This window comes from Symphalangus syndactylus, chromosome 3 (assembly GCF_028878055.3).
Source record: "Symphalangus syndactylus isolate Jambi chromosome 3, NHGRI_mSymSyn1-v2.1_pri, whole genome shotgun sequence".
NCBI classification, from domain to species: Eukaryota; Metazoa; Chordata; class Mammalia; order Primates; family Hylobatidae; genus Symphalangus; species Symphalangus syndactylus.
The window spans coordinates 20,823,751-20,851,446 of NC_072425.2; the positions used below are offsets into that span (position 1 = coordinate 20,823,751).

Consider the following 27,696-nt stretch of genomic DNA (forward strand, 5'->3'; position numbering starts at 1 on the left):
GCCCATTCCTGCCCCACTCCCTCCCTCCACCCTGTCCCAACAATGATGGCAGAGGGAGGAGGAGAGAGAGACCTCAGTCCTGGCTGGATGGTTCCTCTGCCCTCTCTTGCCTGGCTGTTTCTGCCTCAAGGTGGCCATGATTTTCCATCTGGATGATCAAGTTGGTGGGCCATTGCAGGGGCATTTTGGTGGGTAACTGCTGACATCCAGTGAAACTGGTAGCAGAGTACTCTGAAGCAGGGCTCACAGTGAGAAATGAGGGGTGTCAGATGTCCGGGGGACAGACACCACACCTGCTTGGTGCATTCAGCAATGCCAGAGGATGCCTGGATACACACATTCCTGCTCTCCACCTGTGGAGTCCTCACATCACCTGTCTGTCATTCACTACAATGCATCGAGCCCTTCTCTATGTCAGACCTTCTGCTGGGCCCTTCAACACATCTTACCTTTTGCCCCCACTACAACTGCCATGCAAGGGCTATTCATTACCTTCAGCTCATAGCTGAGGAAACTGATGCCCAATGAAGTGAAATGACTTCCTTCAGCTCACCCTGCTCAATAGTGGGAATGCCAACCTCATTCGACCTGGCTCCAACCCTCCCTCCTCTCTGGGTGTGTCTTTTCTCTGGGTTTCTGAGGTTCGCTGAAACTTTAGGAAAGGAATGGAATTCATTCGCTTTTGCCCTCTCTAGTGATCTTGAAATTTTGTGTCATTAGGAAAACTGGAGCTTATGCTGCCCTTTGTTAACTGCGTTCACTCCTCATAGGGAAAAGCTGCAGGTTTTTCAGGAGGCCTCCCTCATCGCCTGACATGCCTTCCTTCCAGCCCAGCCAGGAGCAGAAAAGGGCCTCTGACCTCTGCATCACAAGCATCTGGCAGGGTGTGCTCACTAAATATTTGAAAGAATGAATGAATGAGTGAATGAATGAATGAATGAATGTGACTTTGCATATCCTCCACTTGAGCACATATCACACCCTGTTAAGATATCTTTTGTCTGTCCTATGTCACCATTCTGATTCCTTGAGAGCAGGAACTGGATCTTTGTCTCTGCATCTCCGTAATCTGTCCAAAGCCTGGCACAAGACAGGAGCCCCAGGAATATCTGATGAATATGTGAAGACCTAGAATTTATCTGTGGGCCTCAGTAAAACTCTTAGGTCCTGTGAATTTCACACCCAACCAAATGGCAGCAGCCCCAAGTAGTTTCGATAAGTGGTTTTATTACTGGTTAGATTTTACAAATTCTGATATTCGAACAGACTTCCACCTTAAAATTCTAAAACAACAAAGCGACCGTTGGAGGGGGTTTGATTTTTCCTTTTTTTTTTTTCTTTTTTTCTTTTTAGGACTATTCAAAGTAACAAACTTTTTTTTTGTTGTTTTTTGTTTTTTACATTTTTGCTCTGGTCATAAATATACAGAGAAAAAGAGGGAGAGAAAAATGAACAAGTCATCCAAAGTATGGAGATAAAACAGTATTCCTAAGGCACGTGGCAGTCTTTGAAAATACAGAAGCTCTAGCCAACTTAAATTATTTGTTGTTTTTCCTCGCTCAGTCCACAAAACTGTACAGTGACACAAATGTTGTGTTGCAGGTAGATCTTCCAAGTTGTTCCTCGGTCCACACCAATGCATTAGCCGGGCGCACACTTCTTTTTTTTTTCCTCTGTTTCCAGGCGAGATCCTAAAATGTGGTTAGTTAGTTGCTCAAAGCCTCTATTTTAAAATACACTTGGAATTCAACTAAAGATAATTTCTTTTTTAAAGAAATTGTGGGGTGGGGGGGTGCAAGTCATTAGAAAAGGTTGGTAAGAGTCGTTTGTGAGGGGCTGTGAGGCTCATGACCCTCCAGGTTGCCAGGCACAGAAGTTAAGACGGACGTCACAGTTGGCAGGGTGGGGCTAGTCAAGTCTGTCAGGGTGGTGGGCGTGCTGGAGGGGCTGAGCGAAGCGTTGGAGAGCTCCGAGGCTGGGCCCGATGGCGTCCCTGTCTGCAGCGCCGCGTCTGTCGACTTGTCCACACCCGTGTTTTCCTGCCGTAAGAGGTTGCGCCTGAACTTGGCTCGGGCGTTCTGGAACCAGACCTGCGGGGGATGACAGGGAAGGGCTGGTGAGCGGAAGGCAGGCAGAGCATCCCCCCAACTGCTTCACTCAGAGCTCTGCTGCCTCTGGGGACGCTGATCTGCGTTTTGTCAAGAGGATCCAAAAAGTCAGGTTGGCAGTATTTTGCTTTTTCGGTTTTTTTGGTTTTGTTTTTGTTTGGAGACAGGGTCTGGCTTGTTCCCCCAGGCTGAAGTGCAGTGACACAATCTCGACTCACTGCAGCTTCTAACTCCTGGGCTCAAGCGATCCTCCCGCCTCAGCCTCCTGGGTAGCTGGGGCTAGATAGGTGAGCACCACCGGCCCCGCTAACTTTTTAAGTTATTTTTTGTAGAGACGGGGTCTTGCAACGTTGCCCAGGCTGGTCTCAAACTCCAGGCTTCAAGTGATCCTCCTGCCTCAGCCTCCTAAAGGGTTGGGATTACAGGTGTGAGCCACTGCACCCGGCCAATATTTTGCTCTTAATAAAATAAAACAAAAATTTCACTCTATCTAATGGGCTACGGCTGGGCTTCTCTTTCTGATAGGAGGTTCCAGAGCTGAGCTGTACTCCTGAATATCACAGCCACAAGCCACATATGGCTGCTGAGCACTTAAAACGGCATTAGCCCAAATTCAACCAGTCTGCAGGTGAAAACACACAACCTATCTGAAGGCTGAATATGAAAAAAAAAAGCAGGTAGAATATCTCAATAATTTTTATATTGATTACATGTCGAAATGATAATATACTGAGTTAAACGAAATACATTATTAAAATTAATTTTACTTTTACTTGTCTCTCTTCATTTCTTCAAAGAGGCTACTAGGACATTTAAAACTTAAAATTAAATATGTGCCTCATGTTGCATTTCTATCAGACACACCAAACACACACAACAGACAAATCTTGATCCTTTTCCTAATGGTTCTTTGAGACATTCCTTTTTTTTTTTTTCTTTTTCCTTTTTTGGCAGTTGCCTTTCAGCAGACAATAAACCCCACAAGTTCTTGTTGGTAAAATGTTTTAAATGTTTTGTGGTCAGTAAGTCTGGGAATGGGATAAAGAACACATGAGAATCAGGCAATAATAATGAGTTACTAAGAGGAAGTGAAAGACACGGATCCTATCCCCATCATCGGTTGGAGAAGCCACCAGGTACCCTGGGCCACTGGGCCTCAGGTCTCAGGGTGGAGGTGAGTGGAGGTAGGCAGCGTGGGAACAGCAGCCAAATTAAAGTGAGGCCAGGGAAGTGGAAACCTGCAGAGTCTCTCTCCCGACCTGCTGCATCCCGTATCGACTTATGAGGGACGTGCGGCAGGGCGCAGAGCTGGGGCTGAGCTCTGTGTGAAAAGAATGTCAGTGAGAGAACATGGGTTTACTTTCATTTTTCCTTGGACACAGACACACACGCGTCCACTCCCATATCTTTGCGTACACGCCTGTATGCATTCAGGAAGACACAAAGAAATTCATCTAAAGCCAGGCACGGTGGCTCAAGCCTGTAATCCCAGCACTTTGGGAGGCCGAGGCAGGTGGATCACTTGAGGTCAGCAGTTTGAGACCAGCCTGTCCAACATGTTGAAACCCCATCTCTACTAAAAATATAAAAAATTAGCTGGGCGTGATGGTGCGCTCCTGTAATCTCAGCTACTCGGGGGGCTGGGACAGAAGAACTGCTTGAACCTGGGAGGAGGAGGATGCAGTGAGCCAAGATCCCACCACTGCACTCTAGCCTGGGCCACAGAGCAAGACTCCATCTCAAAAAAAAACAAAAAAAAGAAAAATGAAATTCATCTACATAGCCAGCACCCAAGTACAACCACCCATCTAACAGCACAAATACAGGCACCGGCTGTACCCAGAGGTCCATGCAGTACTTTGGGAGGGGCTTAGGAAATCCAGGCCACTGTGGGGGGGTTGAACCTTCCAAGGAAAAAGGCCCGAAAGGCAGGGCCCCTTCACTTCCCTTTGCGTGAGGAAAACACCCGCCAGAAGCCTCCCCATAAAACAAAGGGCCTCAGGGCACTCTGCAGATTCTGGGGTGTCCAGTTGCGCATTTCCAGATGTCCTGCATCTGCCTGTCTTCCCAGTGTCTCCAGCAGGAGAGGGAGGGCTGACTCCTGGCCCCACACACCCCTTGGGACCACCCCGGCTGCAGGGGCCTGTGGCCTCAAACCCCCGTTTCTGGTGGCGTAACACAATTTGGGCTCAATTAAAAGCACATCCACAAGAATCTCGGAGTAAAGCGGGAGATCCAGACCCTGTGAAGTGGAGAAACCAAGCTCCCTCCTCAGTGCTGGACCTTCCCAGGAAGAAGGCACATTTTCCCTGGCTCTCTGCCCAAAGAAAGCCCATCACCCCTTCTGGGGGCTGGCAAATAAGTACAGTGCTTCTCAGACCACCCTCGACATGCTTTCCCTGGGGTTGGGGGGTCCTTCCCTTTCCCAGCCAGCAGAAATCTGTAGGGGAGAGACTGTGTCCTGGTGGCCTAAGGAATAGCTGATGAAGGAAATGGATGGGGAAAGCCCCCAGAGGCCCTCAGAGAGAGGAAGTGACTTCTCCAAAGTCATGCAGATTGGGGTGGAGAAGGCCGGAGCCTTGGTGCTGCTGCCTTGCCACTGTCCTGGCCTGTGTGTGTGTGTGACCCCTGAGCAGCCCGTGCTCTATGCATCTATCTGACTCTCGGAGCAGTAGCTGGAGCAGGGAGCCTGGGTCGAGGGTGGAGGGCGCTTTGCCGGGTGCTCATTTGCTCATCCAACTGGGGCTCCAAGACCTCGGGCAGGGCTGGACCCAGTTAGTTGCTGGCTGTTTGCTATTTCTCAGGCTGTTGCCCCTAACAGTGGGCTTGTAAACAATGACACCATCGCCCACAACTGCCTTCTCTGCTTTCCAGAGCTGAGGCGCTGGGAATCTGGTAGATGAAAATTCAACAACTTCATTAAAAGCCAGGCTGCTCTGGGGTTGTGTGGGGTTTGTGCTTCATGTTAAGTCAGGGTTTCACTAGAATTCTCTCCCAGGTATTTCAACAAGTCCACTCCTGAGGGGTTGATGGGGGAATGGACCCTGTCTATGCTATCTTCATGGCCCCTGGCACATGGCAGAGACTGGCAGAGATTAAGAAACACTAATACGTATTCATAGGAATGGCCGATATGTATGTACCTTTTACTATGTGCCAGGCCCCATGCCACCCTCCAGCATGCACTGCCACAGGTTATTCCCATGAAAAGCCAAGTAGGTGGGTTTGATTATTATTATTCCCATTTTATAGATTTGTTTATTTACTTTTTTTTTTTGAGACAGTCTTGCTCTGTCACCCAGGCTGGAGTGCAGTGGCACGATCTCGGCTCATTTCAACCTCTGCCTCCCAGGTTCAAATGATTCGCCCCTGCCTCAGTCTCCTGAGTGGCTGGGATTACAGGCACATGCCACCACACCTGACCAATTTTTTTTTTTTTTTTTTTTGAGACGGAGTCTTGCTCTGTTGCCCCCAAGCTGGAGTGCAGTGGTGTGATCTCGGCTCACTGCAATCTCCACCTCCCAAGTTCAAGCGATTCTCCTGCCTCAGCCTCCCAAGTAGCTGGGATTACAGGCACCCGCCACCATGCCCAGCTAATTTTTTTGTATTTTTAGTACAGACGGAGTTTTACCATGTTGGCCAGGCTGATCTTGAACTCCTGACCTCAGGTGATCCGTCCGCCTCAGCCTCCCAAAGTTCTGGGATTATAGGTGTGAGCCACCACGCCTGCCCTCACTGTATAGATCTAAAAGCCAGAGTGGGTCAGAGTGGTAAAACCACTTGCCAAAGGTCACACAGAGGGCAACCTGAGACTGGAATCCAGGACCCTTTGCCCTAAAAGAGTCCATCCTCTCCCCGCCACATGGTCCTGAGGGAGGTAGCAAGTCCATGAATGCATGAATAAATGGATGAAGAAACAGAGAAGCAATTATGGTGCAGTGGAAAGAGCAGCTTCCAGTCCTGGGACTGCCATGTGACCTCGAGTTTGTCTCTCACCTCTGGACTGGCCTCAGTTTCCTCACTTGTACAACAGGAGGGTTAGACCACATCATATGATCTCTATGGCTCTCAAGGTTCTGACAGGCTGGGATTCTTAGGCAGCTGCAAGCAACAAGGTGCAATCTGCCCCACCCACTCATCTTCTGAAACTGACAGGCCTCTCTTTTCACATGCCTCAAGTTCTCTGGACAGTGTGTCTGGGACAACAAGGCCAAGTTCAGACAGAGAATCATCAGGACACAACTAACACCAGGCCAGGGGTGCCCCAGCCTGGTGCACAGTAGATCTCCAATAAGTCCTGGGTAGATGAAGAAGCACACGTTGCTTCTTGCCCCCTTCCCAGGCACTACCTGGCCATGCAAGTTGTGTTTTGCCTCACAAACCTCCTTCCCCAGAATTATTTCATCAAGAAAGCCAGGAGGACCAGTGGGAAACCCATTTTGCCCCCAGCAAATCCCCACCTGGGATGCTAAGGAAATCAGCCAAAAGATAAAAGCTTCATGCCCATCATGGCATTTTTAATAACATCAAACTAATGGCTACATCCAAAGTGTCCACTCAGATGTAGCAAGTGGGAGTCATGACACAGCCACTCCACAATGCCACAGGGGAAATGTCTTGTGATGGCTGTTAGGTGAAAAAAAAGGATTAAAAAAAACTGTGTCCTCTGGTATTGTACCTTCATAAAGCAAATAATAATGATGAATACTATTCCCCACGAAGTGCCAGGCATCTTTTTTTTTTTTTTTTTTTTTTTGAGACAAAGTCTCGCTCTGTTGCCCAGGCTGGAGTACGGTGGTGCGATCTCAGCTCACTGCAACCTCTGCCTCCCGGGTTCAAGCAATTCTCCTGCCTCAGCCTCCCAAGTAGCTGGGAATACAGGCGTGCGCCACCATGCCCGGCTAATTTTTTATATTTTTTAGTAGAGATGGGTTTCACTGTATTAGCCAGGATGGTCTCCACCTGCTGACCTTGTGATCCGCCCACCTCGGCCTCCCAAAGTGCTGGGATTATAGGCATGAGCCACTGCGCCCAGCCTTTTTTTTTTTTTTTTTTTCAGACAGAGTCTAGTTCTGTTGCCCAGGCCAGGGCAATCTGGTGCGATCTGGCTCACTGCAACCTCTGCCTCCTGGGTTCAAGCGATTCTCCTGCCTCAGCCTCCTGAGTAGCCCGGACTATAGGCGCCCACCACCATGCCCAACTAATTTTTGTATTTTCAGTAGAGATGGGGTTTCATCATGTTGGCCAGGCTGGTCTCGAACTCCTGACCTCAGGTGATCCACCTGCCTTAGCCTCCCAAAGCGCTGGGATTACAGGCGCGAGCCACCGCGGCTGGCCTCTTTTCTTTTTTTGAGACAGGGTCTCACTCTGTTGCCCAGGCTGGAGTGCAGTGTGGTGCAATTAAAGCTCACTGCAGCCTCCACCTCCTGCCTCAGCCTCCTGAGTAGCTGGGACTATGGGAACTTGCTATCACTCTTGACTAATTCTTGCATTTTTTGGTAGAGACAGAATATCACTATGTTGCCCATGCTGGTTTCAAACTCCTGGGCTCAAGCAATCTGCCCACCTCTGTCTCCCAAAGTGCTGGGATTACAGGCGGGAGACACCACACCCAGCCAGTGCCAGGCATTTTATAAGCAAAGTCCTAAGCACTTTACACATTAACTCATTTGGTCCTTATAATAACCCTATGAGGTAGATGTGAATGTTATTGTCAATTTGCAGGAGTAGAGACTGTGTGCCTCTTACTGCACAGCCAGAATTGAGATGTGACTTCCAACAGACTGGTTCTATGCCCTTAACCACTAATTAACCTCTAAATCACACCCTTTAATTATTGGATTCCTGTGCTCTTAGAAGGGTAAGGGTTTTTTTTGTTTTGTTGTTGTTTTTTTTTTCTTCTGTTTTTCCTATTTTTCTAAACTGTTGGTATGGCAGTTCTAGTATTTTGTAAACTTTTAAAGAAGTTTTCTTTAAAGAACCAAAAGTAATAAGCACTGAACTGGAAATCAGAAACCCTTGGTTCCAGCCCCAGGCCTAGAACCACTTTGCTGTGGTTCTTGGGAGAGTCACTCCACCTCTCTGAGTCTTGATTTCCTTTCCTTTGAAATGAGAGGTTCAGGCCAAATCGTCTGTGAAACTCCATACAGCTTAGGCCATCCAGGACTAGATTGGACACTCATCACCAACCTGGGTGGTAGACAGGCAGGAAAAAGACCACTTTACGGGTGGGGAAACGGAGGTTCAAAGTAATGAAGTGACTTGCCCTGATATAAACCACACCTCCTCCTCAGGGAAGCCTTCCCTGACTACCTCCTTTAGCAGGTCAGGTCTCTGGCTCTTACTGTACCCTTGCATTTTTCCTACCTAGCACGTCTACCATTTTATTTCTTTACAAGAGTTAAATAAGAATTCTATGGCCAAATAAAATTTGGGAAATGTTAGATTAGACAAGGTTGAGTCTCTTCCAGATTTCTCAATGCCTATATTAATGCTAACATGCTCTGATCTCCAAGAGAAAGACATAGTCAACCTTGAGCCTTTCCTAAACCTATTTGATCTTAGAATCATTTAAAAGAAAAACACAGAGATTAATCTTAGCGCCTTGTCAATTGTTTATCCCACACCTTGCTCCACATGCCCTCTGGCTGGATGTTCCAATGGGGTCTTTTTTTTTTTTTTTTTTTTTGAGACGGAGTCTCACTCTGTCGCCCAGGCTGGAGTGCAGTGGCGCAATCTCGGCTTACTGCAAGCTCCGCCTCCCGGGTTCACGCCATTCTCCTGCCTCAGCCTCCGGAGTAGCTGGGACTACAGGCGCCCACCACCACGCCCGGCTAATTTTTTGTATTTTTAGTAGAGACGGGATTTCACTGTTAGCCAGGATGGTCTCTATCTCCTGACCTCGTAATCCACCTGCCTCTGCCTCCCAAAGTGCTGGGATTACAGGTGTGAGCCAATGCGCCCGGCCTTCCAGTGGGGTCTTGTTCAATGTCTTTTTTTTTTTTTTTTTTTTTTTTGAGACAGAGTCTTGCTCTGTCACCCTGGCTGGAGTGCAGTGGTGCAATCTCAGCTCACTGCAACCTCCACCTCCCGGGTTCACGCCATTCTCCTGCCTCAGCCTCCCCAGCAGCTGGGACTACGCGCACATGCCATCTCACCCGGCTAATTTTTGTATTTTTAGAAGAGATGGGGTTTCTCTGTGTTATCCAGGATGGTTTCGATCTCCTGACCTTGTGATCCGCCCGCCTCAGCCTCCCAAAATGGTGGGATTACAGGCGTGAGCCACTGCGCCTGGCCAAGGCTTAAAGTCTTAAAGGACCTCCATCTAAGGGGCCATTCTGTCTCCTAGTCACCTTGCCCAGTGACAGTGAGTATTGTAGTTGCCATGCTGCTGCTGATAGCAAATGTGAGCACCTTTTACGTGATGAGCACTTTACTAGAGGTTTCTGCTTCCCTACCAAAACATGGCATCTGTGACCTACGCCTTCCCTCCTCTCCCACTGTACTGCTGCACTCTGCAGCCAGATCCAAGGGGACAAAAGTCAAAATCCCTTCATGTGCAATATTGGAAAGAGCTTTGGAATCAGACCAATCTGAACTTGACTCCTGGCTTCATCACTTACTAGCTGTGAGACTCGGGGCCAGGGTTCTAGACTCTCAGAACCTCAGTTTCATCATCTGCAAAATGAAGATAATCACGTTTTTAAAATGTGTGCAAAGAGGGTTGCAGAATGAACTGTACTGTGTAAATGACTGCAGGAGACTGTGTAAATGAGTGCATGAGATCAGCATGCCTGGGTCCTGACTCTATACTCTGTAAATTATACTGTATATCATCTTATTTACTCCGTGCAACCACCAGTAGGGTATCCTTCTCATCCCCATTTCATAGATAAGGAATCAGTCTCAGAGAGGAGAAATTAAAGCATCCAAATCTCACTGCTGGTAAGTCAGACAGGATTAAAACCAGTCTGTTACCTTTCAAAGCCATACTACCACCTGCCTCAAACTGTTCCCATCCCATGTCCACCAGATTCCCCATCAGCAGTCAGGGCACCTGGGGGCAAGCCCCACCCTGCCAATGCCTGGCTCCTGTATCCAGCAGCAAATCACTTCATCTTACTAGGTCTTAAGCTTCTCATCTGTAAAATGGGCAGAAAAATCTTAAGGTAAGGTAGATACGTGGCTAGAAAGATAATGCTTTGTAAACTGCTGCATCACCATGTGCAATAAGGAATATTTGGGATTTGTGCAAATGTGGTCTGGGAAAAAGGGAGAACAGTGCTACACGTATGCCCCACCCCCAATATACAGACCCTAAATTAAACTCACACTGACAGTCATTGCCGGATTGGCTCAAAGAAGAAAGAACTATGCCCATTGATCAGGCAGGCCTGGATTTGGATCCAGCTCTGCAGGTAACTAGCAAAGTGTGATTTGGGGCAAGTGGAGATCATCTGGGCCTCCACCTTCTCATCTGGATGGTGCGGGAAGACAGATCATGATGCCTGGCACACAGCACGGTTGGTCCTTCCTCTGGGCTCCCTCAGTAGGTACCCCAACAGATCACACCATGAGGAAACTGTACCTAGGTCTGTCTCTATACCTAACAAGTGAATTTCCTCAGGGTCAGGACCATGGTTTGTTCATCTCTGTGTCCCCAGGGCCTGGTGCCAATACACGTTTCATCAGATGAAAGAATAAGAGGTAACTTTCCTGGAAATCTGACTTGTTCCTAAGTCAGGTGACCAAGCCTTCTGCCTCCCCAAGGCCAACAGAGACTGGCTCCTCTCTGGAGATTCTGATTCAACTATGGGTACTTACTCTTTGTTTCATTTAATCTGGATAACTGACAGAGGTTTATGCCCTAATGGTGCCCTTTCTACAGATGAGAAATCTATGGCTCAGAGAGGGTAACTAATTTGTCCAAGACACACAGCCCGTGAACCCAGCCCAGGTCTTCCTGAACCCGGTTCCATCCCCATCTCAAGCATTAATTCATAGAACTGCCCTCCCTCTCCTGGCCCCACTCCATAGAGCAAGTTTGTCTATGCCCAGGAGGGCTTTGAATGTGGCCCAATACAAATTCATAAACTTTCTGAAAACATTACTATTATTATTATTATTATTATTATTATTTTAGCTCAACAACTATCGTTCATGTTAGTGTATTTTATGTGTAGCCAAAAACAATTCTTCTTCTTCCAATGTGGCCCAGGGAAGCCAAAAGATTGGACACCCCTGCCACAGAGCAACTGGGTTGGGGAAGAACGAAGGGTCCTACTAACCAGAGAAAAGGCAGCCCAACCCCAAGTCCTCAGTCCGAACTCACCCGCGGCTGAAGGGAGGGGACGCCAAAGAGGGCCCTTGACCTAACCCCAAGAAGGCAAAGAACGAAGGAAACAGACAAGAGGGACCTGCTACCCCAGCCAGTGTAGCCATGTCCTCCATCCACCGGGAGCTCAGGCCAGTGGGACTCGAAAGCAAAACGGACCCTGAGGGAGGGGCGGGCCCAGAGGGGCGCATCGGCGTCCCATTGGCCCGGCGTTCCCTCCCTCGGCTACTTCACCCTGTCCTCCCTCGCCCGCAGCCCCTCGCAGGCAGCCCCTCGCCCGCTCCCCGTGGGCAGCGCTGCGCAAGGGGGCGCCTCAGGAGCCTAGGGGCCCCAACTCCCGGCTGCCCCCGCAGCTGCAGCTGCAGTTGCGCCGCGTCACAGCCCCAACCCGCCCCACAAAGGGCATTTTTTGTTGTTGTTTTTTGTTTCTGACAAACTCACAAGAACTTTCTTAGGGCAGCTGCGCGGCCCTCCGTCTCTGTCATCCCCTCTATGTCACCTCCCAGACCTCAGTCCCGGAGACCTGGGGCTGGAGGGTGGGTCAGACTGGCCTGGATCCCACCACCTCCCCTCCTGTTGTGAGGCTGTCCGGTTACTTCATCCCTCGGTTCTCTTCCCTCAAAATGTGTGTCGCTGGCACTATAACCACACGTTCTGAAGAATAAATTGGTTAAACTTGCTATAAAGGGAGGCATTGTCTTGCCTTCTCTTTGTACGAATGGGGAAACTGAGGTCCAGCTACCAGAATAATTGCTCATACTAGTGAATTCATGCCAGCTAATGAATCTAGTTAATGCTATTATTGGCTACCATCCACTGAGCAGGTAAGTGTCAGGTCGCACCATAGGCACATCATTTCAGTGGCTCCTTGGATAACCCAGCAGCATAATTTATTGTATCCATTTCTTGTATGAGGAAACAGGCTACAAAAAGTCAAGTGACTTGCCTAAGACTCTGAAATGAGTAAAAGGAGGAGATGACAGTTTGAGTTGTGGCCCACGAATCTGCCCAACTTTGGGTCATGCAGGAGCCTGGGACCTGCTCCTGTGCCTCCAGACTAGGGATCTTAACATCTCTAGGGGTGTGGAAATCTGGGGAAAGTTCTGGATCTTCTCTATTAAGAAGTTACTCTCACATGTAAGTGCAGTTCTGCTCAGTTTCACAGGCACCCAGCCACTCCCCCACCCCACCATGTCCTCTGGACAGTCCCGTCCCCACCTGCCCACCCAGGGAATCTGCCCACACACATCCCCACCACCAAACCTTGCTTCCAGGAGAGTCTGGGAGGCAGAAGAGAAATCTAGAGAGATGCCTGAAGGAAGAGAGAGGGGGGAGTGAGACAGAGGCAGACAGCAAGAGAAGAGAAACTAGAGCGGGTGAGAAGCAAGACGCAGGAGGTAATGATAGTCACCTTGGGTGGATGTCCTGGGAGGGGGTGGGGCGGCCTCTAGATTTATCTGAAATGTTTGAACCTTTTATGACGTGAATGTGTGTAAAATGAGTGTCACTTGAATAATAAACAGAAACTAAGAATTGTTTACAAGAAAGAAAAGAGACCGAGTATGGAGACAACGAGGATGGAGTGATACACAAACAGAAAAACAGAGAGGCAAAAACTGAAAAAGAGAAAAGACAAAGTAAGAAAAAAAGACTGAAATACAGATGGAGACAGGCTGGAGAGGTGAAGAAAGAGAATGAGAAAGATAAACACACAGAGAAGCAGACACAGGGTGGAAGGTCCTTCCAAGGCCCACGGCTGGGGGTGCAGGGTTCCACCCCAGTCCCCGGTGGTCGCAGATGCCCCCACCCCTGGCCCTGGCTGACCTGGAGGACCCGCTTGGTGAGGCCCGTCTTTTGTGCGAGCTGCTTCAAGTCCTTGGCGTCGGGGTTGTGGTTAATGGCAAAGTAAGACTTCATGGTCCGAAGCTGGTGGTGCTTGAAGGACGTGCGCATGCGCTTGGTCTTCTGGCTGCTCGGGTATGGCTGGTCACGGTCCAGGTGCTCTGCGTCGTTTTCGTTGCAGCTTAGCGCTAGGGAGGAGACACAGAGCCAGTGGGTGAACTTCCTGACCCGCCCCCCATGCCAAATCCACACTCGCCCCACCCACTGCCAAACATTTCTATCCTTAACCCTGCTGCATATCTGTGCCACAATGAACCGGGGACATTATCCCCATTTTATAGATGGAGACACTGAGGCTCAGAGAGAGCGATCTGGCCAGGATCACTCTGCTAGGAACTGCAGCACCAAATCCCGGCTCTGGGAGAATCCAAAAATCATTCTGAGCCATTATGTTATGATAGTAAAAACAACAGTAGCAGCAGCAGCAGCAGCAACAACAACAGCTACCACTTGTTGATGGCTGATTGAACTCCAGGTGATGTGCTAAAGGGCTTTCCAGGCACATTGTCTTTAGGTACTTAAAACAATCCTAGGAGCACCAGGTATTGTTTTTCTCGTTTTTACAGATGTTGAAACTGAGGCTCGGCAAGGGGAGTCACTTGACTTCGGACACAGCAGGACAGGGTCTCTGGGCCTGCACTCCTCCTGTTTCCCAAGGCACTCTAAGGATGAGTGCTTTCCGCCATCTCCCCCTACCGTGTCTGGGACCGGCACCTAGAAACTGCTGAGACAGAGACTCACGTTCATTTTGCCACACCCAAAAGTACTGAGGGACCCCTGGGCCTCGGGCACTGGGCCAAAGGTTGGAAACTGCATTTTGCAGTTTAATCCTCATCACTACCCTGTAAGATGGTTGTTTCCCCGTTGAACAAATGGAGCAAATTAGGCTCGGGGAGGCAGTCCACAGAGAGTGGCAGAGTGGAAGGGGAAGGAAGTCCGAGGCAGAAATAAGCATGTAGTAGACACCTATGGTGTGTGTTTGGCTTTACAAATGTCACTGTACATCATTACCGCTCAGAGAGGTGGCTATGACTATTCCCATTTTAGAGATGCGGAAACTAAAGCTAGGGGAAATGAAGCCACTTACACACAGCCACACCACCGGTAACCGGCTAGATTGATCTTGATCTGTTGAGCCTAGATTCAGCACTGGAGTCCTCCTTGTTTTCTTCCACTACACCACGAAGGGAGGAGGGAGCCTGTCCCTATCCACAGGGGGCCTCGTGGGGGCCAGGCTGCCAATGCCTGGCTGGCATTGGGGGTGGGGAATATGGGTGAAAACCTGGGCCTCAGAAAATTGCTCAGCCACCTGGCAGCTGATGGGGACCGGCAGGACCCCTCCCAAGGTCGCCTCCTCACCTCCCGAGCCATGCTACACTTAAGGTCTTGCCTTGCGGTAAGCCTCATAAGGGGTGTACATTCAGTCCACCTAAAGTGGGGAACTGAGCAGGTATCTTGTGCCCTTATCACATACCCATAACAGAGCTCTAGATTTAGTAAATGAAAATACAGGTTGCCCAGTTAAATACAAATTTCAGAAAAATAATAATTTTTTAGTATAAGCATGTCCTAAATATTGCACGGGACATACCTATACTAAAAATGTATTTGTTGTTTACCTGAAATTCAAATACTACAGGTGACATAGCTATGCTAAAAAATTGTCATTTATCTAAAATTCAAATATTACACGGGATATTTATACTACAAATTTCAAATTTATTCGTTATTTTTCCAAAATGCAAATATTGCCGGGGATACTTACACTAAAAATGTATTTGTTATTTACCCAAAATTCCAATTTAACTGGGGATGCTGAATTTTGTCTGGCCACACTACCTCCAAAGAACTTTTACTCTGCTGGTGATCTCCCCCTTCCCCTGCCCAGATGGGGAAGAGCCCCTTGCAGAGAGAATTTTCGAGATACAAGTCTTGCCCCTGCCTTTGGAGCTGTTAGCTAGGGGCTACACCTCCTAGGGGCCTCTTTCCACCGGCACTCAGGTCCCCTCACCCCCGGGGCTGCATTCCCACAGAGAGCACGGCCAGAGTGAAGAGCACGGGTCCGGCAATTTAAAGGGCATCAGAGGATGCCTCTGAACCTGATCCACCAGAACTGCTTGGAACCCGCTGAGGTGAGCAACCCTTTTCTTTCCCCCAGTCCCCAGCACCACTGGGGGTGGGGCAGGCCTCCCTACGGGGTATCTTTGGGCCCGTCCCTCCACCGAGCCCCCGCCTGGGCCTGGCTGCTGTTAATGAGCTCCGTGGGGACCCCGGCGCCCCCATGGGCCCAAGGGACCTGCCCTGAGTGCCGCCTAGGTGGGGTAGTAGTGCGGAGGAGGGGGACAGAAAGGGCAGAGAAAGGAGAGAAAAAGACAAACACAGAAAGGAAGAATGGAGGGAGAGAAAGAGAGAGGGGGTAGGGACGGAAGATGGACAGAGCCAGGAAAAAGAGAGGAGAGACAGAGGAAAAGAAAGCGAAGGAGCCAAGAGAACCGCAGAGAGACAGCTACAAAGACAGCAAGAAATAGACAGGGAGAGCGGAGGGGAAAGTGAGTCCCGGAAACAGGCGCAGCTTCTGGTGAGGGTCCGGTGGCCGAGCTGAATCCCGGGGCTCCAGGAGACCCGGTCCCTGCGGGGGAGGTCTTTTCCGAAGCCGTTATTGGCGGGGAAGTGGTGGAAAGGGGAAAGAAGGGGAGTGGAGAAAAAAGGAAAGGAGCCGGCCCTAAGTAGCGAGGCCGAGGCCGGCCAGAGGCGAGGGCAGGGGGCGGCGGCGGGGAAGGTAGCCGTGGGGCCCAGGTTTGGCCGGCGCCCCGAACCCCCTCACTCCCGCCCCCAGTGCCCGGGGGCGGGTCGAGATTCCCCAGGATCGGATCCGGGGAGGAGCGAGGGGCCGAGGGGAGGGGGAGGACCCGGGCTTTCTGTCTCCTTTTTTTTTTTTTCCTCTCAATTAGGCCGATTCAATGGAGCTAAAGAGCTCGTAAAATCATGAATAATTTACTCGTGATCTGTTATTAACCCATCGGGTTTCGAGCTCTTGTCGCTGGGACTGAACCTGTAATCAAATCTGACTTCGCCTCATTTTACTAAAGACGAGATTGTAGGTTCAATTGTCTAAATAATGGATTGGAATCAAATCAGTAATTACGCCGCCAGGCACACACACACAAAAAGCTGGGGCTGGAGGAGGCCGGGCGTCCGGCCGGTCCGCGCGGGACTCCCGCGGCCGCGGCGCGCAAACCCAGGCGCAAAGTGCGTGGCCCGGGCCCCTCGCCCGCTCCCGCCGCCGTTTTCGCGCCCCCAGCCCGCTGGCAGCCCCGCCCGGGGTAGGGGGAGGTTTCCGTTCCACCGGGGCCTGGGCCCGAGGGTCTGCGGGAAGAGGCCGCTGCGGCCCCGCCCCGGAAGGACTTTCCGACCCCGCGGCCCGCGGCTCTGCTGTAAGCCCAGCACTCGGCGCCCCGACGGCGCCCCCTCCCCACTCGGCCCCCAGCTCGCCGCTCTTCAGTAAGGTGCCGCCGCGCCTCGCAGGGACTGTCCCCAGAGCAAGAGGCTTTGCAAGGGGTCGGCGTGGCTGGGCCACAGGATGTGGGACACTGCCACAAACAAGCTCGTGTCCCCGTGGTCGGAACCCTGCACGCACACGACCCGCGCCCGCACATCCCGTCCGCGATCGCACCCTCCAGGGTCCCCGCTTTCCAGTCCTAGCTGCCCCGCGGCCCACACTGCGGCCATTTCTCTCCTGCCAGTGCGGGAGGGGAGGGAAGGGCGGACGCCAGACCTAGGAAGACTGGGCTGGGCCCCGAGAGGCCGGGGAGATGCCCACTTTCCCCAACCTAGTCCCGGGAGCCCCGAAAGAGCCAGCCGCATAGCCACCGCCGGCGCACCGAACGCCGTTTCTCTCAGGACTAGGAGCCCCGGCCAAGGTCGGAGAGGAGGGCACGGGAAAAAACACCACACACACAGAGACAGAGATAGAGAGAAAGGACGGAGAGAGCGGAAAGGAAAAAAAGAGAGAGGGAGGCCAGAGAGAAAGTGAGATGGCTGAATGGAGGGTGTCTCTTGTAGAGGTTAAACAAGGCTCGAAATTCAGCCTCCAGCCCATCTCGCTGGGGGAAACGACGGCTGAACAGCAAAAGGCAGAAATAAATCTCTGTACCTTCTACTCTCTTTTTGCACAATCCTAAACCCGGCGCCGAACCTGCGTGCCCAGGAAAACAATACAGCTCCCCAGCCACCAAGTGCCCTGGAGCCGAGCCCCGCGAGGTGCTTCCGAGTGGAAGTTGACCCCACTTGATAAATAGAAGCGGCTTGGTTTGGGGGGAGCCGGTCTGAACTCGGTTTTGTCTTTTTTTTTCGGGGTGGTAGGAGAGGAGGGATGGAAGTTCCAGAGAGCTACATCTGTGGTAGTGCCTTCAGCAAATCTTAAATCCGCGCCACCGACCGGCCTACTGCTGCTTCACCATTTACCAAACTGGGGGCTGCGTTTTCCTCCCAGTTCCGCACACGGAGACACACGCCCCATGATCCTCCAAGCGATTTCGTTGGAGCGAACAGGGGACACCCCCACCCGCCCCTCATTTCCCTCTCTATTCCACTCAGATTCTTTACGATGAAAATATCTGACTTCTTCCTGCCGTAACCCCCTCTGCACAGTCTTGGGTTTGTTTTTGTTTTTGTTTTTTTCCGCTTGTGCATTAGACTAAAGGGAAAAGGAGGAAGAACACAAAATCTCCAAATCTAATTCTGTTGCAAACGAAAGAAAGAAAATAATTGCACATAAACTCTAGTTCGGAAGCCCGGAGAGTCATAAACCTTTCCGGGCCTTGCAGACTTCGGGCAGATGTTGACGGCTCATTTGCCGGGACTCAGAACCTCTGCAGCTGTCCTGAGCAGGGAGGGGTGCGGGAGGGGGCAGAGCTTCTCCGGGAATGGCCTGGGGTTCAAAGATGCCGGAAATCCGAACCGAGCCCCCCACCTCACCCCACCCCACCCCACCCAGGCGCGAAGCCAGGCCTGCTCCGGTCCCGTCCCCGCCCGGGCGCCCGCTTCCGAGGGTCGCGGCCGTTACCCCAGCAGGCGCCAGGAAACTCGGAGGAAGAAGTCCGGGAAAACTGAGACCTGTCTTTAAAGGAGGATCGGGCCGAGCAAAAGGACCTGCAGCCTTTGCTTTCCTGAGTTCCCCAAGCCCGAGTTCCCCAAGCCTGCCGCCCTTGGGACATTTCACGAGGTCAGGCCGCACTCCAGGCAGAGCTCGGCGCCCCTGGCCACAGCCAGCCCTTTCTCTTGGGACCCTCGCCGCCCTGCCTCGTTCCTCCGCCGCCCCAGCTCCCCGCCCTCAGCCGCGCCAACCCAAAACCTGTTTGGTGTCAGCGCCGCCTTGCTTTCTCCATCCCTGCACTTCCTGCCCAGCAAAGTGGGGCAAAGGCCCAAACCAAAAAGCCACCTCCAAAAAAACAATTTATCAGAGACAAGGCCCTGCACCCGGAGCAGCAAGGGACCACTGCACCCTCTCTTCCCGCTCCAGCCGAGGACGCACAGGCTGGAAGCCCAGGGGGCTAGTGTCCCTTCTGCGAGGTCGTCTGGTGCTTAAGGCTCGCTATTTGCCCAGCACACAGAGATTCAATCCAGCTCCCAGCCGTCCAGGCCGCGCACTTTTCCCCAACCCTACGGGGGCGCTTCATGCGCCGCGCACTCACCAGCGTTGTAGGCCGCCAGATCCGCACCGGGGCCCGGGCTCTTACGCTTCCTCGGCCGCCCCTTCTGCACAGTGCCCACGCCATTGTAGTAGGGAAGACCCAAAGGGTTGGCCCCTGCTGCGCCCAGCCCCGCGCTCTTAGCTGCCGCGGCTGCAGCGGCCGCCGCTGCCACGTCGGCATGGTTGAAGTGTGCGGGGTACTCGCCCTGCAGCAGCGCCTCGAAGTGCAAGCGGCAGTAGACCAGGCTGTCCTTCATGCCGAAGTGGTCACCTGTGGTCAGCATCTTGTTACACGTGGTGCACGTGAAGCAGTTGAGGTGATAAACCAAGTCCCGAGCGCGCATCACCATCTCCGAGGCCGAGATGCCCAGGTGGCAGCGGGCGCAGCGCTGCACAGAGAACCGCCTGTAGGGACCATGGAGGGAGGGGCTGTGGGAACACACGGTCGGGTACCCCCCTTTTCCTCCTCCAGGTGCCGCTGCTGCTGCGGGGGGCAATCCCCTCCTCAAGATGAACAACCCGGCCTTTATTTGGAGGATGGGAGGGAGAGATAACTAGATTTTGACCCAGGCCTGGTCCTGTCCTAAAATAGTTTCCCTTAACACACTCATGCCTACAAAGACTTCTACTTCACCCAGAGTCTCCGCAAGCCCTAGGAAAGCCTTTACCTGGGAGTGGTGGGAGACACTTACCACTTACCCCCTCCTCAACCTTTACTCCTCCCTCCAAACCAGCGCCTGGGAATCCTACTGACTTTTGTAATTTGGAAGAAACACAGAGACAGGGAAAGAGAGAGAGACACGGACGCAGAGACAGAGACAGAGATAATATACATAGACCCTAACCCTAAAACTGGGGAGAAGGACAAACCGGGAATTTGGAGTCTGCTAGTGATTCTGGTTCTTTGATCTTGGCCAGCTTTCACTCCCATTTTCTCCAAAGACCTGGAAATGTACCCACTCCCACAGCTCTCTTTCCAACTGTGTTTCACTCCAGCTTGGGCTGCCTAGGTTTGGGGGTGCCTGTTTCTATAACCTCAGATTAACTCAAGAAACTTCAAAGAGAGAGGGGAGCAAGGATCCCAACTCAAGCATTTTTGTGGTCTAAGCTCCGAGCGGGAGGGCAACTTCTGCTTTTTTTCTGGTTCTCCTACTTCATAGATCTTTCCAAGAGCTCCCCAGATTGCTGCTTTAAAAGGTTATCACCCAATTTGTGCTGGCTTGGAGAAGTTGTGGGGGGGCAGGGGGAGTCCTGAGTAGTGAACCCTCTCCTGGGACTACAGGGAAAGGAGAGGGCCAAACTGTAAGACTGTGCCTGAGATTGGGGGGAGGGGTCCTGAGGGGCAGTTGGGGTGGGGGGGCTACCTGTAGTAGTCTTCCTTGCAGTAGATGCTACCGTCCTTGCTGAAACAGGTGAGCTCCGACTCCAGGTTGAGCTTGCACTCGCAGCACTTGAGGCAGCGCATGTGCCACTGCTTGTCTACCGCCAGCAGGTAGTAGCGGTCCGAGATCTTGCCCCCGCAGCCGGCGCACAGCGCGGCGCGGTCACTGCTGATGGACGGCATGGTCTGCGGAGGGAGGGAGGTGGAAGACAGCAGCGCCTGCGTCAGCCAGCGGCCCCTCCGCCGCCGCGAAACCGGCACCCACAGCTCCCTCTGTGGCCTCGGCTAGCCCTGAACGCGGAGGGGGCTGCCAGGGCATGCGGCGCGCTTCCCCCTACCCCAAAAGGCCCATTTCCATTTCTGGGCCGTTCAGAACCCAGGCCCGCCTGCGCAGCCCTAGTCAGCCACGGGCCCAGGCCGGTCTCCTGGCCTAAATGGCTCTGGTGCTTGCCTCTCTTCCTTTCAGTCCTCCCTGTCCTTTCCCCCAAAATGCTCGGGCTGTGTTTAGGGACCAGGACAGCTACTCCAGTCAAGCCCTCCAAGAGCTTTCCCTAAACTGCTTCTTAAATGAGCCACCCGGGGGATAAGGTGACCATTAAGTCACCCTCCACACAGAATCCTCTTTGGAGAGACAGCAGAGTTCCTGGGCCCCAGCTCCAGTGATCCCTGGATCCTTAGGCCAGAGGTTAAGGCCAGAACAAGTCAGCCAACTTCTGGCTCCTCTGCCACACGGGCTGGGGCCCTCTTGGGTCCGGGGATGAGGTGAGTGGGGTGCAGGGACACCCTCAAAGTCCCTAGGTGAAGGACAGGTTCAACCCAAATCCTTCCCTATCCAAACTGACCAGGAGAAAAGATCTAACCGAAGAAGGGCTCGGAGGCCGGGAGGCCACTGGGGCCGCTGCTCCTGCTCCCGGAGCACAGAAGCTTCTCCCGTGCTCCCCACCTCCGCGGCCTCCTAAAGGTCACTTCTGGGCCCGCTGGTCGGGCAGTGTCTTCTCGTCTGGCCCCCAGGGAGGTCTGAGGCGAGGAAATGGCTATTTGGGGCTGGGCCCGCGGAGCCAGGTGTAGAGATCTAAATGGAGTCTCCTTCGGCGAGGGCCAGGCCGGAGCCTGAACTCCCAGCCCTGGACTGGCTAAGTCTGACCAGTCAAGGGTCTGGGGACGCGATCAACGACAAATGTTGGCCCCGAAGACTTCGGCCTCTGAAACCGCGCTGGGGATTGAGGGGGATCCCCGATTGCCGGAAAGCTGGGAGCGGCCCAAGCCGGCTGGAGCCCCAGTGCTCCCGGCTGGTTCGCCCTTCCCTGGCGCCGCCCGCGGCGCCGCCAGCAACCGGAGCCGAGAGGTGGAGGAGAGCACGGGGCTGTCGACCCCGGCACCGGCAAAGGTGAGAAGGGAGCCGCCCCGGGCCGCGGATGGGACTTCGCTTCCACTTCGGAAGAAACGCTCTCCTCTACCCGCCAGGGCCGAGATTTCGGTTTCAACCTTGTTTCCCTTCTGCGTCCCAGCAGCCGGGTTTCCCCCGAACCGGGAGCCACCGGCTTTGCATTCTGACCGAGGATCCCCAGCACCCAGTCCCGTGCGGCACGAAGGACGCTCCCCAAACTTCGGGGAGCAAAGGCGCTGACTGGCCCGGCCCCATCCCAGCTCTCAGCCCCGACCCCACAGCCGCGCGCCTACCGTCTCGGTGTCGCCGCGGTCGATGGCGGAACTGATGGCGGGAGCCTCGCTCTTGGCCCTGCGGTCCATCTCGTCGATGACCCCGTGCACCTCGGGGCCCGACAGACTGTGGAACAGCATCGCGGCGGGACCGGCGGGGCCGGGGGCGCGGCTTCTCCGAGGGAGGGCTTGCCCCCCGCCTCAGCTGCCTGGCGCTCCTGGCGCTAACGGGCCCGGTGCATCGCCACCGCGGCCCCGGCCCCGCCCGAGCTCGGCTGCGCCCCCAGGCCGGGCTCCGGGCCCCGGGCGCTCGCGGGGCAGGACGCCTCCCGCCGAGGCGCGGGGGCAGCTACATTGCGGGGCGCCTGGGCGACGGCGCCAAAGCCAGGGTCACAAGGGCACGGGACAAGCGGGGCGGGGGGAGCAGGAGACTGGGGCAGAGGTCGGCGCCCGCCGCGGGCGCTTTCACGCCGCGGGCATCTCCCGCCCGGCTTCAGCGCCCGGGGCGCAAAGCAGGGGCGCAAACTCTGCCCGAGGCGGCGACGGCTGCGGTCGGGGTTCACCCAGAAGCTGCTAGGTGCCCGCGGCGGCCCAGCTGCCTGGACCCCTCCCCTCCCTGGGGTGCGCTGCGCCCCCAGACCAAGGCGACCCTCTTGGGCGCTGAGTCGGCGACTGGAGTAGGGGTTTCTCCGAAGCCTGCGAGCCGAGTCAAGCCACCGGGAGAATTGAAGAGGAGGAGGAAGAGGAGGAGGAGGAGGCGGAGGAGGAGGTGGAGGAGGAGAAAAAAGAGGAGGAGCAGAGTGGGAGGAGGAGCCGCCGGCAGCGGGCCCAGCCGCGCGCAATGCTCTCCAAGCGCGCGCCTAGCCCAGCCCCGGCTCTGCAGTCCGCGCCAGCGCAAGCCTCCGCGCCTTTTCTACAGCCGCGCCTGACATCACGTCCTGCCGCCGTGCCATTGGCCGCTCGGCGCCCCAGGCCCTGGCAGCGCGTGCTCCGGGAAGGCGGGAGACCCAAGAGGGAGGGGAGAGGCAAGAGGAGCAGAGGAGAGTCGAGATGGTGGGAGCTGGTGGGCGAGGCTGGAGGGCGGGGGTGGGGGGGAGGCAGGGAGGAGGGAGAGCGCGGGGTTTGGAGTTTTTAAGATACGAACAGCTTCCAGCGATATCTTCAGAAAGGAAAATTAAACCCTCTATCCTAAGAAGGCGCAGCAAGGGGATGCTCATCTCACTGCGGTCTCCCCTCGGCCTGGAGCCGCGGCCTCAGGCACCCGCCTGGGAGGCCCGGGAAGGCAGGCCTGGGGCAGAGTTGCAAGAGCCTTCGGCCGTTTCCCATCGAGCTCCGCCTTCGGCCCGGGCTCTGCACAGCGGGCTGCAGGCGGCCGCGCAAGCCTCCTGGGTACCCGGCTGAGCCTGAGTGGCGAGACCGGCGAGAGCTGTGACTCCCGGGGAGGGGGGCCAGCCAGCATATCCATGCTTCAAGCCCGCTAGGGCCCAATCTGCAGCCAAGCGTGTAGCTTCTCGCTCTTCCTGGTCTCTCCCCAGCCTGGAAGAGTGGGGGCGAGCATGGCTTTAGGAACTCAGAAAGGCCAGGGTTCGAATCCTAGCTCTGACATTTACATGCACTGTAACCTTAGATAGTGACTTATCCTCCCTTAGCCTGTTTCTGACCTTTATAATGGGAGACAAGAAGCTCTCCTCCGCATGGATGTGGTGATTGAGACTGTGGATGTAAAATGCCTGGAACATAGTAGGCACTTAGCAAATTATTTCATCACTCCCTCTTGCTCCTTTTCCATTAAAAACTTTCTCACTCCAAGACACATTCGATATCAGTGAGGTTCTTAAAAACCACAGGCCTATTCTCTGCCCACAAGGCACACCATGTCTCAGACCCCGCTGATGGCGCGAGTCCTCCTTATCCGCCTGGCTGCACCACCTCGCCAGGGGCCAATAAACTAGCATGCTGGGTAAATCCCAACTGCCACCCCCAGCCTCCAGGCTTCAGGCTCACCCTAGAGCCTCAGGACTGGAGGGAAATACCCAGGTGTCTGGTGGGGGAGGGATTTAGGAAATAAAATGATTGTAGACAAAAACTGAATAAGCACGTCGGTTCCAGAGTCCCATCTGGGTCTGCTTCGGAGGCAAGTTTGGCTCCGTCTAATAGGAACAAGGCGGGTGTCAGTCTGAAATGACTTGTTTGCCAAGACAGGTAAGGGGATAGTCAGGACCTGCAGTTTACCTCACAGGGTACAGAGTTGAGGCATGAAATCATGTTTTTCACGTGCGTAACTTTCACACACAAATATATGCGTGCACAAATATATGTATGCGTGTAATGCCCAAGCACATGAACTTGTGTTCATGTGTGCAAATACACATGTTCATCTCTGTTGGCAATAACACAGCCAGCACGAATTTTATCTCTGTTGGCAAAATCACAGCCACTATAGAGCTAGGGTCTTACACATGCGCATCAGGTGTAAGTGTCTAGAGCTGGGAAGAAGGATGCAACTGCAAAATGGTAAATTGCACGTTATACCTGCACTTGCGTGCTCAGGCGAGTCTACTTAAATCACTGCAAGTGCTCCTACGAGGTCGTTTTGCATATTTGAAAAAACCTGAAGTTACAATTATATGTGTATATTCTGCATGTGTACAGATGCCCCAACGAGAGGGAAGGACCACTAAACTGAAAGACGCGCGTGCCCGTGTGTTCACACAGACGTGTGCTTCAGCGCCTGCACACGGCCGGCGCGCAGGCACGCGGACGCCTACACGAATACATAGGCATGTTTTATTGACGCATCTGGGGCACTTTCTTTCAAAGAAAGTAAGGAATGAAAATCCAATCTGAGAGTCACCAGGGTTCATCTGGAGGTCGCCCAAGGGGTAGAAAAAATTTGTAATGACGCTAGAGTGTTTGTCCTTGGTGCAACTCCACTCCCGGGAGGGCCGGATACAATACGTTTTGAAAGCTCGAGGGGTTGCCTTAGGATCTGGGGGCGGGGGGTGGGGTACTCAGCAACTCTTGCCGCGGGCTGCTCAAGAAACGTGGAAACACACCCTGCAACTTTCCACTCCCCGGTACATATAGGCACGCGATTCCGTCGCCACCTCTCGGACCAGCAGCCCACGTCCAACGCTGGGCCGACCCCAGATACCCAGGCAGTCGAGATTCCCACCCGGTGCGCTTGTCTATTCATCCCTCTGCGTCAGGCTGGGACGCGCTCCTTCTGTAAAATGCTCAAACGCATCTCCCGCCGCGGGGCGGGATCTGGGCGCCCAGGCCCCGGGGTCCAGAGGCCGGTAACTTTGCTAATCTCCCCCAGCGGCGGGGAACGTCGCACAACCGCTGAGCCCTGTCCGCCGAGACTAAACAAGGAGAGGAACAGGCTGTAAACACACATCCTGACACGTGAGTGACATTTACGCGGTGGGAGAAGCCGCAGCCAAGGGAAAGGCAAGGGGTGGGGGGAGCGGGCACCCACAGGTACGGAACCTTCGCAGGCGCCGGAAACGGCGGCCCCTCGACCTCCCCCTCCCCCCGAAAGTGGCAACGAATCCCTCAGTCCCCAGAACCTGCCTTTTGTGGGAGGTGACAGGTGAACGGAATTCAGGTCTGGCCACTCTCGCCGCTGCCTACCTCCCCACCATCTGCTTCCTCGCAGACAAGCAGACCCGGCGCATAATGAGGTAGCAGCCTCCAGCCGGCCACCGTGACTAACTCAGAACAAAAGCGCTCCCTCCACGCCTCCTCCAACAAAGGGGCCACCAGCCCCGGCGCTCCCCGAAGGCTGCGGGGCTCCCGGCTGCCGGCTGCGGAGCTGCAGCGCGCAAACTTCCCGGGGCTCCCGGGGCTGCCGGCGCCACGGAGCCGGGGCCGCGAAAGGAGGAAGCGCAAGCCGCCGGGAGAAAGTGAGGCCAGACCCGGCGGGGGAGAGGGGAGGGAGCCGGGCGGCCGCGGAAGGAGGGTGATTGATCAGCGCGCGGTTCCCGGCGCTCTGTCCCGTTATTAGAGGCGGCCAAAGCAGGGCCACGCAATAACCTCAGAATCGCCAACTAATTGACGCTGCAGGCAACTACTTCATTGTGCGCGCTGGTTTTATGTCTTCATAGCCGGTGATTGACAAGGTGTAATTAGTCATCTCACTCGGTGATAAACATGGGCACCCTCCTCCCGCGGCATCAGGCCGTGTGTACCAGCAGAGGAAGCGATAGTTGACGCTGATATACCATTAAATCAAAATGAAGACGTTCAGAAGTGTGTGTTTGCTGTGACGCTGTGATGGTTTATTTCTCAAATACGGCACCAACAGATTTACTTGATTTGCAAGTTAACTACAACATTAACTGGTTTTATTTATTTTGCCTCTTCCTTCCTCTTCCTAGGCAGGGATGTTGCTCTTGGAGAATGTGAAGACAGTTTGCTTCTTGACAAGCGAGCGAACGGGCGCCCAGATTTTTGCAGCCTTTCCGAGTCTCCCCCGAGGGAGATGCGGCAGAGAAAACGCCGGATTTGGGAGCCACCAGGGAAGGATCCGCGCAGGGGAGCCGCCCTCCTTGGCCCCAGACCCGCCTGCCTGGGGCCCCCTTTGCTCACTGCCAATGTATGGTCTGAAGCTCTGAGGATGGTGCTGGGGACTGGGGTCGAGGGAAGCCTCTTGAATAATAACTGCAAAGAAGAAAGAGGCGAGAACGTCTCCCTAACCTCGAAGCAGAAAGGACTGTGTTCTTAAAGCTGTTGGCTGCAGTCACAGGGCCAGTTGCCCGCCTCTATTCCCTGAGTAAAGTGTAACATCTTCTGTCCTCCTGGCTTGCTTGCACCATTCAGCAGATTATACTCCTTCCTCAACAAAGTGGGAATGCTCAGGGAAGAGTGTGTGTGTGTGTGTGTGTGTGTGTGTGTGTCCCCTCTGCACTGAGGCTGCTGTTAGAGATGTTACCGATTTAAACCTTCCAGAAACCTGGAGGTTTACATTTTGTAAAGGGGGGGGACACTCCTGGTCTGTCTCAACCCCAATTCTGGTTAGAGTGGCAGGGACTGAACAAAGCCACCAACATGTAAAAGTCCATCTCCAGAGTATCATGCATGCCCCCAGGAAACCCCCAGTGGGATATGCTTCCTACACTTTCCCCTTCTCTCTAACCTCTGTCTCCTGTTTGTAAGGCAGAGGAAGGGTGATTCCTTGCCACTGCACAAGAATGCAGGGTTAGGGTTATCTCCAAGAAAGGGTGGGGTGAGGCTGAGTCACAGGGAGAGCAGAAAAGCTCTGTATCTTCAGTGAGGACCCCCACACACACACCTTTCCCAGGCTTGTGGGCCTCATTCAGCAAAGCAGGGAGTGTTTTATGTTGATGTGAGAGGCTGTCAGTCAGCAGTAAATCAGTTCAGGAGTAGCTATCTCTTTCTTTATGAAATCAGCTCATTGCCTTGGTCACACTACACAGAAAATCTGCTTATCACCACTATCGACAATGAAAATTAGTGGAGCTTTAGTTGTTCCCGAAGAGGAACCCCGTGTCTGTGACACTAGAATAGATAAGTGGCTTGGCCTGTTGCAGGCAGAGAGAAGCCCAATTCCTCCTCCTCTTCTCCCTGCAGCGATCTGAACAATTCTGAAACCGCC

At 53.6% G+C, this 27,696-nt stretch overlaps 1 protein-coding gene and 1 long non-coding RNA gene across 2 annotated transcripts; one reads left to right on the forward strand and one right to left on the reverse strand.

The window, feature by feature from the left end:
- Nucleotides 1–1,207: 1,207 nt before the first annotated feature.
- LHX2 (LIM homeobox 2) lies at nt 1,208–22,804 on the reverse strand. The gene is made up of 5 exons (XM_055271150.2): nt 22,098–22,804; nt 20,401–20,603; nt 19,038–19,441; nt 13,267–13,472; nt 1,208–2,090 (listed from the first exon to the last, which is right to left on the reverse strand). Exons 1-5 carry the CDS (start codon nt 22,215–22,217, stop codon nt 1,803–1,805), a joined length of 1,221 nt encoding a protein of 406 aa, XP_055127125.1. The 5' UTR covers nt 22,218–22,804; the 3' UTR covers nt 1,208–1,802.
- A 2,350-nt stretch (nt 22,805–25,154) lies between these two features.
- LOC129478905 (uncharacterized) lies at nt 25,155–26,899 on the forward strand. The gene is made up of 2 exons (XR_008656497.2): nt 25,155–25,484; nt 26,459–26,899. It is a non-coding gene; the product is annotated as an uncharacterized lncRNA (long non-coding RNA).
- Nucleotides 26,900–27,696: the final 797 nt, after the last annotated feature.